At 50.3% G+C, this 16,311-nt stretch overlaps 1 protein-coding gene across 1 annotated transcript; it reads left to right on the top strand.

Moving 5' to 3' along the window:
• The first annotated feature begins 7,840 nt into the window (after positions 1 to 7,840).
• On the top strand, positions 7,841 to 15,597 carry Fmod (fibromodulin). The gene is made up of 2 exons (XM_050147765.1): positions 7,841 to 8,822; positions 13,853 to 15,597. The coding sequence occupies exons 1-2, from the start codon at positions 7,841 to 7,843 to the stop codon at positions 14,002 to 14,004; spliced, it is 1,134 nt and encodes a 377-aa protein (XP_050003722.1). The 3' UTR covers positions 14,005 to 15,597.
• Positions 15,598 to 16,311: the final 714 nt, after the last annotated feature.

Below are 16,311 nucleotides of genomic sequence, written 5' to 3'. Positions count from 1 at the left end.
CTGGTGCATCTGAAGTGATGCTTAGAGAAAAACTGCAGAGCTGTGAGGTATCCCGAAATCACCCTACAATCACGAAGAGGATAGTTGGGTTCCTCAAACACAAGGATCTCTATGTCAAAGAACTGCAATGTTCTTGAGTTTCCAAACAGGGAATGGTGAACTTGGAATGACACCAGCCAAAGACAGACAACATTCCACTGATGACAGATTCAGAGACTTCTTGTGTGGTCTTAGCTTGGATACTTACTGCATATAGACCTTCAGAAGCTTCCCCCATGCTGTAAACACTAAGACAACATCCTCCAACCCTGAATCCAGGAGCAGCAACTCAATTCTCGGTGACCTTACAAGGTGGTATGGGCTTCTGGTAATGGAGTTTCTCAAGGGCAGCCAGTAAGACCACAAAGATAGTAAGCTGTCTGCTCACAGTGTGGTCTGATCCTCTGGAAGTCAGGGCAGGCTCAGCTCTAACACATCCTGGCTAGCTCAGCACTCAGTAGGTGGCTTTGCTAAGGTTTGTAGAGCTCACAGGTGCTGTGGGATAATCCTCTTGTACACTGTAAAGGTTTGTCACATGAACTGGTGACAATAAAAACACTGCTTGGCCAGTAGCCAGGCAGGGTATAGGCGGAGTGATCAAACTAAGAATTCTGGGAGGAGGAAGGGCAGAGTCAGAGAGTTGCCAGCCAGATGCAGAGGGAGCAGAAGATGAACATGCCATGCTTATAAATGTGCTGCCACATGGCAGAACATAATTAAGGAATATGGGTTAACTTAAAATGTAAGAGTTAGTTAGTAATAAGCCTGAGCTATATTAATTTACAATTAATATAAGCCTCAAAGTGTTTGTGACTGGGTGGTCAGGACAAAAAACTCCATTTCCACAAAGGTTTTCTCATGACCCAAGCCCACCATTTGGTTACTTTGGTCAGGGAAGAGCATCACTGGCCACAGGGCACTGGCCAGGAGTCCATTGCACTCTTGCCACCTTGGGTCTACTGCCATACCTTACAACTCTTACATGTCAGCAGTAGCTGGTGGAAGCTCAGGAAAGCTCAAGGCTCCTCGGTGATACATGCTGCCACAGTCTGAAGTCCCCTCTTTCAGATACAGATCAGAAGAATGATTCCGGAGCTCTCAGAGCATCTCCTAAGACTTAGAACTTGAGGTCTCGCTCCTCTTCCAGCTGAAGGAAAACAAGTCTTTTCACAGAGTCAACATCTTAATGGTCTCATCCTTCTGGGAAGAGCAGACTGTCTGTAGTGAAGGTTCCTAACGAGCCCTCAGTGCCAAGGGGATAAAGAAAACATCTCTCCTGGAAACTTTGGGGCACCATTGTTGGTACCAATGTAACCAAGACTTTCCACTGAATTATCAGACCAGTTAAATTCCCTCTCTGGCATCGAGAGACCTCAGGATAGGCCAGAAGGTCTGGATTGTATTAGCATGGCCATCTTCCTACCGACTTTAAGTCTAGTCAAAAATCTCACTTGAATGGACTTTTGGTCTTTCCTTCATTGCTGAGCTGTCTGGGATCAAAGGTTAGGTCCCTTGGGGTTAAAGATGGGGGCTTGAAGTCACCACCTCTGTGCTCTAGTGGAATTTCAGTCAGAAGTAACTCCACCCCTCTCAGATGTGTTGGTCCAACATCAGAAGCAATCAGCTGTGCCTGGTGGTTATGGCTTAACCTGACCTTTTCTGGGTAGGAAGGAAATGACAGCGGTCTGCATCCATGGAAAATCCAATTGGCTTAAAAGACAAGAGTTTTCCTGTCCTAGTTGGTAGTGGGTACTCCACCCAGGATTGATTACTGAAGACACTCTGTGGGGAGCCCAAAATTCAGTTCTGATTTACTGGACATCTATTAGGCGCCTTATATATCCAGCTAGGCACAGGGGATCCAGAGTGACTATTATGGCCATCTCTTCAATTTGCAGTAACTGGACAATATTGGCTCAACACCTTCCAGAAAACACCTCTGTCAAACACGGAACCTCCTCACATGTGGGGTCTTTCTGCATCCCAGGAGCATCCATGCACTGCATTTGGCTTCCCATGTGGAGTCCAAGTTCTGAGGTCCTAGATCCAAGAACCAGAGGAATAGCGTGTTGGTTAAAGTAGGGGTCAGAGCCTCCTCTTGGGAACAAGGCACTTTTGACACTGCGTGGTTCTCTGGAATTTTACCTCACAGTCATCTCCTCCAGGTCACCTTCCTCCAGGCCACCTCAGCTCCGGGAGAGGAGAAAGTCCAGGTGCAAAGCTCACTGCGCAGACACTTCTTTGGTAGGGCTTTGTTGGAAAGGATTCTTGTTGATATTTGGTCCCTTACTGATCTTCACTGTTAGTAAATGTAGCTTTAGTTAGGACACTGGGATTTTATGACATACACATTTGTACCTAGTGGGTAGATTTCCCAGAGCTCTCTGGGACCATCTAAAAACTGTCAATCAAGCCTGGTTATCAAGACCAGTGCCCACTGTTGAGAAGTGTTTTCTCACAATGGTTAGAAGATGCTTCGCACATTTTCCTCCTCACACTGATGCCATTCTGTCTGACCAATAAGATCAAGCATGCTTCATCTGGGCATGCCTTATACTGAAGCTTCTGTGCCCCATCTCTTAGGACCCTGTCAGTCACAGGTTAGATACTCCTCTTGCTGTAAATAAAGTACATGTGGGGACTGAAACCCTTGTCACTTCGTCTCCCCTAATCCGATCCCTACACACCCTACACACCCCTGTTTCCAGCACAGCAGACTGCTGCGATTATTTGAGTATCTCCTTATTTGAGTGCAGCCCTGACAGCAGAAGGGTCACTACCCTTTGGCCCTGCCCATCTTCTGGTCTAGAGTTATAGAAGTGGGCATGCCATTTGAATGTATTTGACTCCCATAGCTTCATAAGGAATGGCACTATTAGGAAGTATGGCTTTGTTGGAGTAAGTATGACATTGATGGAGGAAAGTGTCACTTTTGGAGGCAGGCTTTGAGGTTTCCCTATGCTTAGGATACTGCCCAGTGTCTCAGTCAGCTTCCTGTTGCCTGCAAGATGCAGGCCTCTCAGCTCCTATTCCAGTAGCATGTTTACCTGCATGCTGCCATGCTCCCTGTCATGATGATAATGGTCTGAACCTTTGAAACTATAAGCGAGCCACCCCAGTTAAATGTTTTCTTTATAAGAGTTGTCACAGTAAAAACCCTAACTAAGACTGTGTGTGTTTTGGAGTCACGTAGAATGAACTTGACACCTTGTTCTTTGTACCTCTTCCCTGCCAGTCACTCTGCCTCAGGGTTCCTATTTCCAGGGCAGAATAACACTATTTAATGGCCATTAAATGAGGTGGCAAAAGTAAAGTGGATGCTTTAGAGTAGGGAGACACACCCCTTCCTGTAGCCTCACACTAACCAAAGGTACCATCCGCCCAGACACTTCTAAATTCTCCAAATTCAAGTCCTCTGAGAGTTTCCCACTTTGTATTTCTTTAAATTGAAGGGTGTTTCTTGGGTGTGGACATGAGCCAGCTATTTGAGGAAAGAGCATTTAGACCTATGGGTCATCTGAGCTAACTAGACTCAATGTGAGCTTCAGTCATCATGGTTCTCAGGGGTTTTTCCTTAGTCCCTCAATTCCAAGTTCAGTTTCACCGACTCATTGGTCGCTCTGTCTCTCCACTGGAATGCCTAAGTGGTATCTAACTTTGCATGCCCAGAGTGTAACTTGGGTTTTCCACCCAATTCTGCTCTTCCCACATTGGGCAGTGGTGCTGCTGTCTACCCATGGGCTGAATGAAAATGCCGGCAGTCATGCTGGACTTTCCTCAGCTTTGTGAACTTGATCCATCTATAAGACATCTCAGTTCTGTATAAAGTATCCCTGTCCCCTTCTACACTAACCCGATCTGACATCACCCCTCCTCCTAGCTGGGCAGAAGTCCCCTTTCTCCATAAACAGGCCTATGATGAGCTAAAAGAAAAAAATCATAAACAAGAGGGCTGGAGAGATGGCCCAGCAGTTAAGAGCTCTGGCTGCTCTTCCATAAGACACAGATTCAATTCTCAGCACCTACATGGCAGCTTATAATCACCTCTTATTCCAGTTCCAGAGAGTCTGATGCCTTCTTCTGGCCTCCGTGGGTACTGCATTGATGTGGTACACAAAGACACATTAGGACCAAACACTCCTCATATGCATAAAATAAAATCTTTTTTAAAAGTGTAAGTCAGATCCTAGTGTTTCTCCTTCATAAAACATGTTTCTAAACATTTAGGCTAAAATCTTTCCTGTGGTCTAAATGCCTCCTCGCTGTCTAGAGCCTGCCTGTCTCTCCAGCTTCATCCTCCCCTGGCTTAGGTGTTCCACATCTGTAAAAGGCGTATTAACAATAATAAGAATCCCTAACTTTCCATCTGTTCCAGGGGCAGAAAGTGGTCGCCCTCAGCATGAGGCAGAGCAAGTCCTCCAGGCAGCCTGCTCTCTTGTGCACTAGTCCAACACCCGACTACAGAGGGTGTTTGAGCCAAGAAAGACAAGCGCAGCCTCCCTGAGGGGACCAGGGTTACTGAAAGAGTTAAAAGACTTTTTCTCCAAACACTGGCCCTCCCTCTCCTGTGTCTGCTTTATGGGCTTAATGAGAAATCCAGGCACTTCACAAGGGACTGTACGAATAACTTCTGGGGCATCGCTAACTCCTTCGGCAGCAAGAGACCCGAGGCTGCCAGCGCTTCAGGGAAGATAAGTACGTGGAAGGAAGGTAGTTTTTACAGCATTGGGCGGACAGAATTTTGTGGAGCTCGGTGTGAGCTCCTCCCATAGGGCAGAACTGAAAAAGCCTGCTTAGGCTCCTCAGCCCCTCTTCAAGATATTTGATTAGGAATTTGGGGGCGGGCCCTGGCGGGGCACAGACTCGCACACTCTCTGTAGGAACTCACTCCTCTCTCTCTCCTCCTCCTCCTCTCTCTCTCCTCCTCCTCCTCTCTCTCATTCTCCAACCCAAGGAGGCCAGACAGAAGGACGGGGTCACTCTGAACGGTTCAACCCAAGGTAAGTGTAGTCATATTACTTTAGGTTTTGTCCCTTGTAAATTCTTCAAGAAGAGATAAAGGAAAGGTGCAGACTGGGGAGTCGAGTAGGCAAAGATGGATTATTCCTCCCACCTGGTCCGTGACACCCAGGGATGCTGAAGAGGGGTTACGGCAGGGAGCGTGAGCTTCATCATGTTACTGGATTCCTAACAGCTCCCTGTTGGTGTTGGGAGCCTCCATTTCACAAGCATGATAGAAATTGCAAGAGCCTCTCTGTTGCTACCCATGAATCCCAGTGTGCTTGGGGCTTGGGGCTTGGGGCACTTTGGAAAGTGGTCTTTGAATGTCCCAGAAATCTCATAGAGAGGGGCATGGTACCCAAATGTTAGGGGTAAGTTTTGTGTAATATGTGTGTTGTTGGGATGAAAGGGGGAGAAAAAAGAATTGACCATGTCCAGGGAGTCATGGATGAAATGAGGTCCCCCTCAACCCAGGAGATGGCTTTTTAGTTTGACCTCAGCTCAGATAGAGAGAATTTCCCTAGAGTGAAGAAATGACAAAGTACAGTAGCTTCTGAGTCAGAATCTCCAAGTCTGAGCGAACCGCCCCAGGGATCCTCACACTGCACAGAAGGTCACTAGCACAGAAACAATTTAAAGGATTGCAACCCTGAAGCAACATTCTAGATCAGTGGGGTAAGGACAGGCTTGCACTGCTACCAAGCAGCTACGCCTCTGAGGAGAGGCCACTGTGGCTGGGCATGGAGCCCCCTGGAAAGTCGAGTCTTGAAGAGGAAGGTATCTCCCTTCTGCCAAAGTGCCTAGTCTGGAAGTGGGTGGAATGGAGACAGAGGCTTAGTGTGCCAGCCCTCTCTAAACAGCCACCTTGGTCGGTCCTGCAGCAGCCCAGGGCTGTGCATGGAAAAAATGCTGTCTTGGAAGTGGGCCGTTCCATCCGTCTTCTCTCCTGGCCTGAGTCAGGGACCAGCCAGCATCCTAGGCTCCTCAGATACACTGTGGCTCTTTGTTCAAGGGCTGTGACTGCCCAAGGATGAGCCAGGGTGCCCATTCTGAGCCGTCCAGAAGATGGTGGGATGAACAGACCTCTGATGGAACTGTTTCCAGGGAGCAGAGGGGCCTGACAGGGATGGTGCCCAAACATTGAGTAGTTAGAGCGACATAGTCAGGGCACCTCTCATCAGTTCATATAGAATCTAATGTTGTCTTTAAGCTCTGTTCACATCGCCAATCCCAGCATGGCCCAACAGTGAGAGCGCACCAGGAGACTCTCTTAGGCCAGGAAAGGTTCCAAGCACTCTCTGTCTTAACAGCTGTGTTCTGGGACTGTACAGTGCCCTTGCCGCGGGAACCAGAGCTAGGGTCCCCAGACCAGATATGACACCCCAGTCTCCATCTTCTATACCTCCAGCCTCTCTCCTGGAGACCCCAGTGCGCCTTGTTCTTGTCTTGTTGGCATAGCAAGCTCCAAGGAGACAGGCTTCTCAACAGTGTGGGTGATAAATAAGCCTAGAAAGACAGGTGACATCAACTAGAGGAGAAGGGATGCAGCAGGCATAGTGACACATGCCTTTTACCCCAGCACTGGGGAAGCAGAGGCATGCAGATGTCTGGGAGTTCCAGGCCAGCCTGGTTTACAGAGTGAGTTTCAAGACAGTCAAGGCTGTATAGAGAGACTCTATCTCAAAAAAAGAAAGAAAGAAAACAAAAGGAAGGAAGGAAGGAAGGAAGGAAGGAAGGAAGGAAGGAAGAAAGAAAGAAAGAAAGAAAGAAAGAAAGAAAGAAAGAAAGAAGAAAAAACAAAGAATGAAAGAAAAGAAAAGGAAGAGGGATACTAAATTCCACTCCTGGCTATACTTCCAATTCTCAGTGCCCCTTATCCATTTCAGTTGCCTCTCACGTAGCTATTGCAATCCCCACGGCGGGTGAGGGGAGTATTTAGTCCTCAGTCTTCAGGACCACAGGAAACAGAAGCAGACCAGGCCAGACACAGTACAGTCAGCCCAGAAAACAACCACTAAAGCCGTGCTGGGTTCCCAGCCTGGAAAGTCTGGCAGTCTGGGTACACACGCAGCCGCAGAGCTGCTAACCAGTGCATTTTCTCACCCAGAAGACTCACAGACGATGGCGCTCTGGAGAATAGCCCAGAACTTGTGGTGGCCACAGGGGAACCACACCCTCCCACACACTCAGGACCAGAAACCCCCAGGCTGCCCGAGAGATCAAAAGATCTTCCAGAAGTCGCTCAGCTATTCCCTTTCCACGTCTCAGTCAATTCTGGAGGCATTCTGGACACGGAAAGAACCAGGAGACGTTTGGGTTTGAGCTTTCAGAAAAGATTTCCCTGGGAGTCCAAACTAGATAGGAATTCAGACCTCAAAAGTATCACAGTAGTACAGGAAGGTTTACAACTTGGGGGAGAGGATGTCGTGTGCTTCTCAGCTTCAACAACAGAACCTTAGGGTGCTAAGGGAGGTGAAGGACCTGCCCCCTTCTCCAAACGGTGGCCCCAGGCCTCTGTCTCTCAGATTCCATTCTAACCTCAGACTCCTTTGGTTTTTTGCATGAGCAGAAGTGAGAGAGCACTGACCTCCCCCAGACACTGGCCCTGTTCCCTGTGTGTGCAGACCCTGTGGGAGGAGGCACTTGGAAGGAAATGCGCACCTCCCGCCCTCCAGTGCTTGACTGGGCAGTGTCATCTGTGTAGCTCAGAGCCTGTGGCCACCCTGAGGCGCCGTCTCCCCTCTGGCACCTTCACTTATGCCCCCACTTGCTCTGCTCTCTCCCTCTCTACAGAGACAAGATGCAGTGGGCTTCCCTCCTACTGCTGGCAGGGCTCTGCTCACTCGCCCAGGGCCAGTATGATGAAGACTCTCACTGGTGGATCCAGTACCTCCGGAACCAGCAGCAGTCCACCTACTACGACCCCTATGACCCTTACCCCTACGAGCCCTCGGAGCCTTACCCCTACGGCGTGGAAGAAGGCCCAGCCTATGCCTATGGTACACCTCCTCTACCAGAGCCCCGGGACTGTCCCCAAGAATGCGACTGCCCACCCAACTTCCCCACAGCCATGTACTGTGACAACCGCAACCTCAAGTACCTGCCCTTTGTGCCCTCCCGCATGAAGTATGTCTACTTCCAGAACAACCAGATCTCCGCCATCCAGGAAGGTGTCTTTGACAATGCCACTGGGCTGCTCTGGATTGCTCTCCATGGCAACCAGATTACCAGTGACAAGATAGGCAGGAAAGTCTTCTCCAAGCTGAGGCAGCTGGAGAGGCTGTACCTAGACCACAACAACCTGACCCGGATGCCCGGTCCGCTGCCCCGATCCCTGCGAGAGCTCCACCTGGACCACAACCAGATCTCGCGGGTGCCCAGCAACGCCCTGGAGGGCCTGGAGAACCTCACAGCCTTGTACCTCCACCACAATGAGATCCAGGAAGTGGGGAGTTCCATGCGAGGCCTCCGGTCCCTGATCCTGCTAGATCTGAGTTATAACCACCTCCGCAGGGTGCCCGACGGTCTGCCCTCAGCCCTGGAGCAGCTGTACCTAGAACACAACAATGTCTACACCGTCCCTGACAACTACTTCCGGGGCTCCCCCAAGCTGTTGTACGTGCGGCTGTCTCACAACAGCCTCACCAACAACGGCCTTGCTACCAACACCTTCAATTCCAGCAGCCTTCTCGAGCTCGACTTGTCTTACAACCAGCTGCAGAAGATCCCTCCTGTCAACACCAACCTGGAGAACCTCTACCTCCAGGGCAACAGGATCAATGGTGAGATCTGGGGGAGGGAGGGGGCCTCTACAGTGCTAATGGGGATACAAAAGAAATGAGCACAGGGAACCAAACGATTAATCAAAACCCTCACCACCAAAGCTTGCACCGGCCCTCCAGCAGAAGTAAGAGAGCCACTATAGAGCTGGTTGGCTCCAAAGGCCACTTCCTAGGAGAAGCAAGTTTCAAGGTGAGCACAGCGGCTGTGGGGAGGCAGGATAAAAACAATTAGCACGGGGTGTTGCCAGGAAGAACCAGTCACTTAACAAGTCACCTGTGGGGAACAGCCAGGGAGCATGCGTGAAAGGAAGGGAATCTCGTGTTAGGAGCAGTGAGAGATGAGTCTAGAGAGGCTCTAGAGTAGTGGTTCTCAACCTGGGGGTCGAAGGACCCTTTCACAGGGGCCTTATATCAGATATACTGAATATCATTTCATGCATTCATAACAGTAGCAAAATTACAGTTTTGAAGTAGCAACAAAAATAATTTTGTCATTGGAGGTCACCACAACGTAAGGAACTGTATTGAAGGGTCGCAGCATTAGGAAGGTTGAGAACCACTGCTCCGGAGGGATAGTCAAGAAAAGATTTTGTTATCTTCTGGGGTCTGCCTCAGGAGGAGGTCAGGCCAAAAAGCTGAGGTCTCTGCACATCCTTACGATCACCAGCAGATACAGCCTCTCTGTTGGCCCCATGACTCCTGCGGCTGCAGCCTAGTCTCATGGTTTGGGTGTTTATTTTACAAACTTACCAGTTGATGGACAAGAATGGGCAGCCTCTCAGAGCTGAGTGTGGGACTCTTTCTTGCCAGTTCTCCCTGGAGTCCAAGGAGCCTGTGGTGGCAAAGGTCCTCCCTGAGGCAACGTGAGCATGGCCATGCAGGCTTAGAGCGGGGGCACGAACTGGGAGTTTTATAAGAATTTCTCTGCACAGGCGGGACCACCGGAGGCTAAGAGCTAAAAGATGAATGTCTGACTGACAGTGGCCTTTCAGCCTCTTTCTGTTAGGATCTCACGCTCAGAACACGCTTGCCTTATCCCAGTGGCTTCTGATCTCAGCTGGGAGGCACTGAGCCAGCATTTAGCTTCCCTGCGCTGTGGCCCAGTGTGCTCTGGGCAAAGGAGGCCTGCGAGTGACCACGCAGAGGGCTTTGAAGTTCCTTTGACCTGCAGAGAAGGAATGAGCCATCAAAGCACAGGAGAGACCCGGTCCTGTCCTCTCCCTCTCCCCCTCTCCTCTCAGGGGGGGACAGATCAGTCATCTGGCAACATGTTAACAGCCAGACAGCCTTCCTCAGAGGGAATAGGGGAGGTTGCAGTGGGGCTGTGAAGGGAAAAGGTGTCTGTTTGGTCCTTTTTTTTTGAACTGCAAGGCACATTACAAACACCCTAGGTCGGTTTTTTTTACTTAAAGTCTGTCTTTTCAGGGAGGAGTCTTGTTAGTCCCAAGGTGATGGCGGGAGTCAATTACTCTATCTTAAAGATATCACACACACCCAGAGTGTGGCATTTTCTCATGATTTATGTCCCACCCTGCAGTCACCTCCCACCTACTCTGAATCCAGAAGAGCTGCCACATGAGAAATATCATGTGACATGCTGTACCTCGTCCAAGTGCAGCCCTGAGCATGTGGCAGGAAGGCTCTCTGGGAAAGCGCACAGAAGCTAACGTCTAGCCATTCAATCATAGCGATGAGACAAGGAGAGGCTGTGCCACCGCGTCTCTCCTCCCCTTTCTGTCTTTATGCTGAAATATCCGGTCAGACACAGGGCGATCCCTCTCCTGAAGGCAGATCCAAAAGTAAATCATTCAAGGAGTTGCTCCAAGGCCATGCAAGGAAGCTCTCTGTTCAAATCACTAGAAAATGGCCTCATCTACCCCAGATCCTTGTGTGACCAGTTTGGGCCTAATTCATCCTTCCCTCTCCTGGTTATCATTTATTCTCTCTCACGGCTTCTTTTTAATAAGCAGAGTAACACCGCGCCATACCATTCTTGCGTTAGGAAACAGTGCATGCACAGTGCACAACCCAGAGGACCTGACACACAGTTTCACAGTCAACCCATAGTAACACACGGTCAGTTTGCCTTCTTGTGGCCATTTCAGAGTGGACAAGTCCAGTTTGGGTGCTTGTTTTCTGAATTTCCAGGATGGGCAAGTAAAGTATAAAGAAAGAAAAACCATCTCTCCAGGTCACCCAGCCTAGGGAAGAAAGAACCCTCAACCCCTGCCCTTGGTCAGAGCTCGTAAAGGCAGGCATCTCTGACTGAGAACAATGGGCAGCCCACCCGGCTCCCTAGCCTGCCCACCACATACACTGAGGAAAGCAGGAAGGAGCTCTTCCTGTGCTGGCAGCCGGGGACCATGTTGGGGTAAAGGTGTAAAAAGAGCACTTTTGGGGTGGGGACAACAGAACAGGAGCTCCAGACCTGCGCGCAACTCGGCACAGCCCCCCTTCCCTTCAAAGCCTTCCTCACTTTTTCCAACCTGGCCGAGAGTACGGAGGCAGAGCCATGGAATGTTATTCAGAGGCTGTGGGATCCAGTGGCGCGGGGCAGGATTGGAATTTGGAAAGACTTATGTCAGTCTTTAATCTGGGCTGGAAAATGTCTGCCAGGGCCTCCTCGCAGAAGCCCTGACCTACTGCGGGTCTGAGGAAGGTAGTGGGGGGGGGGGGCTCTCAAAACCCCACAGACATCGGATCTAGATGCTGTGTCTAGTTGCTCACAGATGTGGCCCACATTTATGTATCCATAACTGAGTCTTGGATTTTTAGCACAGTCTGCAGGCTCCCGGTTGGGACGTCTGTCTCAGTCCCAAATAGAATAATAGGAAGTGACAAAGATGTTGGCCACCTCATGTCTCCCCAAGGCCCCTGTACACAGATAGCCACAGACCTAGCCTCCATCTGGACCATACCCACTAAATCTGTTCCCAAAGATCAGAGGGAAAACGAAAAAAAAAATTCCAGATCTTCTGCCCCCCCCCAAGGGTATTTCCCAGCTCCCCACTCTTCCAGGGGCCTGATTATTCTCCAGCCCATCTTGGTCAGTTCTTAATGGAGATTAAAAACTGATGGTGTTAATTCAAAACCATATTCCTCCTCAGCCTCAGCCTTCTGCGCCATCTTCCTTGACAACCCTCATTGTCTCTGAAAAGTGGGTTAGCTCCTGCCAGCCCCGTTCTGATCATAGTTCCAGGCACCTCTACAAAAAGAGGGGAATCTCTGGTGTGAGAAAGGCAGCCCTGCTCCACACTCGGGCTGCAGCTGCCAGTGTTGTGTGGATCATAGCTCCAGACCCCATCGGCACCTCTGACAAGAGCGGCCTTCTGGGGCCCCAAGTGGAAGGCAGCCCTGACAGGCTTCACGGTGTCTGGTGCCGACGTTGCTGTCTCTCTTGGAGTTTTGACTGGGATCTTGAGTTTTTGTTTTCCTTTCAAATGACTGGCAGCAGATCAGAGACCGGTGGTTGACTCTGGTTGACTCACCCAAGAGGACAGCAGGGATAACTGTGGGAGGCTTTGTGTTGCAAGAAAGTTATGATATCTGTTCCATGGCTTAGGGGAACTCCTCTCCGAAAGAGTCCTCGGTGACTTCTGAGAGTAAAAAGAAGCAAGGTCCTGAGGGGATGGCTTTGCCTCCACCTCCAGACCAGAGTTCAGAGCCCTGGAACTCGCAAGGCCTGGAGGAAAGGACACCCAAGGACATTCGGGGACAAAGCACAGGTGGAAGTGGGAATTTGGGGCCTGTGCTTCAGAAGCTGGAACCTCACCCCAGTGGTGGTGACAGCCCGCTTATAATTCTAGCCTCAAAAGACAGAGGATCCCTAAGGCATGATAACTGGCTAGCTACCAAGAGGAGACGTACCAGCAAGCTCTGGGTGTGACTGAGTGACCTTACCTCAGGGAAAGAAGGCAATTGATGAGGATTCCTGACTGTTGCCCTTGGCCTCCATATGCATGCGCACAGATGTGCACACACATACAGGTGTTTCACATACATGTAAACATGATACACATACACATGAAAATGGAAAAGGGGAAAAATAATAAATAACAGGGGCAGATTACAAGGTGTGGTGGTACACACCTGTAATTCCCCACTCAGCACATGGAGACAAGAGTGTCTGGAGTTCAAGGCTATGCTTAGCTATATAGTCAGTTTGAGGCCGGTCTGGACTATATGAGATCCCATCCCTTAAAGTAAAAGTGACCTATGTAATCATATGCAGGAGGCAGGGGACTCACTTATTTGATTTTGTTTTGCTTAGTATGTTTTTTGAGACAGGGTCTCTCTATGCAGCCCTGGCTGTCTGGGGAACTCACTGTGGAGTTCAGTTTGACCTTGAACTCACAGAGATCCACTTGCCTCTGCCTCCCTGGCCTTATACTAAAAGGCCTGCAACACCACGCTTGGCCTTTCATTTGATTTTGGAGCACTGTGACAATGCTCGGTTTCCAGCCTGCCTTCCCCTTCCAGGCTCCTGAAGGCTCGGCACACAGACACTCGTCTCTAAAGCCAGGATTTCTCTCCTTCACTTCCTACCACTTTCTAGACCTGTGAAATGACAGGAAATATTCAAGAACGGTGTCCCTCCACTTCCGGAGCGTCCTCCTGGTGGTGTGTCATTAGCAAAGCCCTCCTCTCAGCGGCAGCCGAGCTTTCGCAGCTGCTGTCGTCTATACCTACACTCTGCTTCCCCCTGCTGCCCACAGACTGGAAAAACACAAGGCTTAGTGGGAGGAATGCCCAAGGACATGGGGGGCGGGCAGCGGAGCAAAGTACAGGTGGGGGTAGGGGAACCGGAGGCTGAGCTGCAGAAGCTGAAACAGGGCCGGGTCTGTTCCCAGCACTGCCCCAAACAATGCCAATCCGTCTGACTCCAGCTCTAGCCCCGACACTCCACTCTTCCTCCCCACCCCGCCCCAGTCTTTATTTCAGGGATTCAAAAGGGCCCTCCCTCTAAGCTGTTTTTTATCTGACTTCTGAGCTGGACTTCTTCCACCCGCCCATCTTTTTTGTCCCGCCAGAGTTCTCCATCAGCAGCTTCTGCACGGTGGTGGACGTCATGAACTTCTCCAAGCTGCAGGTGCTCCGCCTGGATGGGAACGAGATCAAGCGCAGTGCCGTGCCTGCGGATGCGCCCCTCTGCCTGCGCCTCGCCAGCGTCATCGAGATCTGAGGGGCCTCGCTCCCGGCTCGGGCTCGGGGCACGCGGCCCACAGTCACCCCGCTGCATTCGGCTTGGATGGTCTGGTTTGGCTTTTGCTGGATGGTCTGGGGGCAAGCAGGTGACACAAGTCTCCTTTCAATAGGTAAGGTTAGGTGGATCAGACACCCTGTCAGATTCTGCAAAGGACAAAAGTAGCGGAGGAATAGCCTTAGGGTCTAGCCCCCAAATCTTCCTATCACTCAGCCTTCCCCATGACCTGATCTGGCAGAGTGTAACCTTGCATAAACAATAGCATATAACCATTTTCAGACAATCTGACTTTGGGGGCTGTGCTCAACAGCATGGTCCAGCTGCTGCTTCTGCAGTTACTCTGGGCTTCTATTCATTGCTCCTCAAGACATACCTCTTGCACAGCCACCCCCTCCTAGACCCAACCCAGCCACTCTGCCCTCTCTCACTGAGGCCTCTTCTATGCCCTAGGCAATCAGGAGACACACACACCCTCAGGCCCCCATGTTAGCTGTTCAGCAACCTGTGGAGAGCGGCCACACTATTGTCTGAGGCTAAAAGGGTGCCTAAGATCACCACTACGCCTCCCTAACCTCCTCTCTTTAAAGCCACCAAATCGAAGGTCATCAGTATACTGATGATGTCATGGCTTGATACCGAGGAGACAACCAGTTCTGTAATGGAGGATCAGATTCAAAGGAGGGAAGGGTTACCTGGTACCATCACATCCATAATGTGGGTAGGGAACAGTCACACCTCAAACAGGCAGAACTGAAGGGGCAGGCCCTGTCCCCTGTTTCATCTGACCCAACACGATCTGTGCCCCTTCTTGGGCTTTAGTCTTGAGGGGGCAGCAGGGTGGTTTTCAAAACATGAGAGAGACCCATCCTTTGATCCAAGTAGGAAAGTTTGGTGCCCAGATGGCAGAAGCAGACTCCACCAGCCGTGGGCCTACCTGCTAGCCCAGCCTAGGGAGTGATCTCAGTAATTGCTTTGTCCCTAAGGCCGGAGCTTAAGGTACCAGCTTTGCCAGAGATGCTCGCTTGGGTGCAAGAAGCCCAAACCAGGCCAAGTCTTGCTACCCTGGGCATGGATTCCTGCTTTACTAGGTGAAGCCATACCTCTTGCCCAAAGGTGCCTGGGATTTGTAGTGTGGCTGACAGCAATCCTGTCTTCTTTCTAAAGGTGATGTTGCCTGGGCACAACCCACAGGCTCTTCTAGATCCCACTGGGATGGAGCCGTCTGGACAGCCAGCAGCAAGGACCAGTTGAGGGATGTTAGCCTGAGTCAGGTCTCTGTCCAGACACCTTACAGCCCTGATTCTGCTTGCACTTGGGAGCAAGTGTCTCTGAAAAGGGGAGGGGTGGAGGAGGGTGCTTAGACTGTGTCCTGGGCTCCAGAATCTCCAATCCACAAAAGCCAGACCAGTTTGTTTCAACAAGGGAGTGCCGCGTGGGGGGCAAGGCTGCCCTGCCCAGGGCTCTTGGGACGCACCTGCATGTGAACACCGTCATGCCTCTATAAAGGGTCCTCAGCATGGGGCAAGCATGAGTGGTGGCTAACCTGACTAATAAAGTTATTTTACCCGTGCATCTGCAAGGATGGAGTCATTGGCAGCAGCCCTCAGATTTGCCTCAGGACACCTAGTCACACAGGCCTTGAGCTGTATTCTTTCTTTCTTTTGTATTCTTCTCGAGTAAGTGTAGCTAAGAGCTTTTAAAAAGTAGCCAATAAAAAAAAAAAACAAGTTAGCAAGTGTGTTATAAACTTAAATCTCACTACTTACACACCCACTTGTCTTCCAGGAGAAAGAAAAACTGGTTTTGAGGGTTGCTTTTTTTTTTTGTTGGTTTTGTTTCTGTTGTTGTTGCCCTTACACACACACACACACACACACACACACACACACACACACACAAACACACACACACTAAATGCTTTTCTCCCTCCTCCCTTGCCAACTCTGTAATTCTGGACCTAGCAGCGCTGCGGTACTGTTACATTAATAGCTTCTGCCCTCTAGTGGCTCCTGCCCAGACCTGAGAGCTGTCTGACCTAGCAAAGCTCACTTGGTCCTGGAAGAACTAAGTCTGCACCCACCTACCTACTTTCCACTCCTCTTGGTCAATGTTTCTTGAAACCCTTCAGGTGCCAGGTGCCAGGCTAAGAACTTAACATTGTCTTGAAGTTCGAAGGGTGTTTGCCTCTGCGCCTTTGGTGCAGAGGAAAGCCGAAGTGGCTGAGGATAAACACATGCCAAACTCTGACCTCCCCAACTCCTTTTTTGTGAAAGTGAACTGGGGAAT

Source organism: Alexandromys fortis, unplaced genomic scaffold (assembly GCF_014885135.2).
Source record: "Alexandromys fortis isolate MF-2015 unplaced genomic scaffold, M_Fortis_MF-2015_v1.1 scaffold_58, whole genome shotgun sequence".
NCBI lineage: Eukaryota > Metazoa > Chordata > Mammalia > Rodentia > Cricetidae > Alexandromys > Alexandromys fortis.
This window is presented reverse-complemented; position numbering and strand designations above follow the sequence as displayed.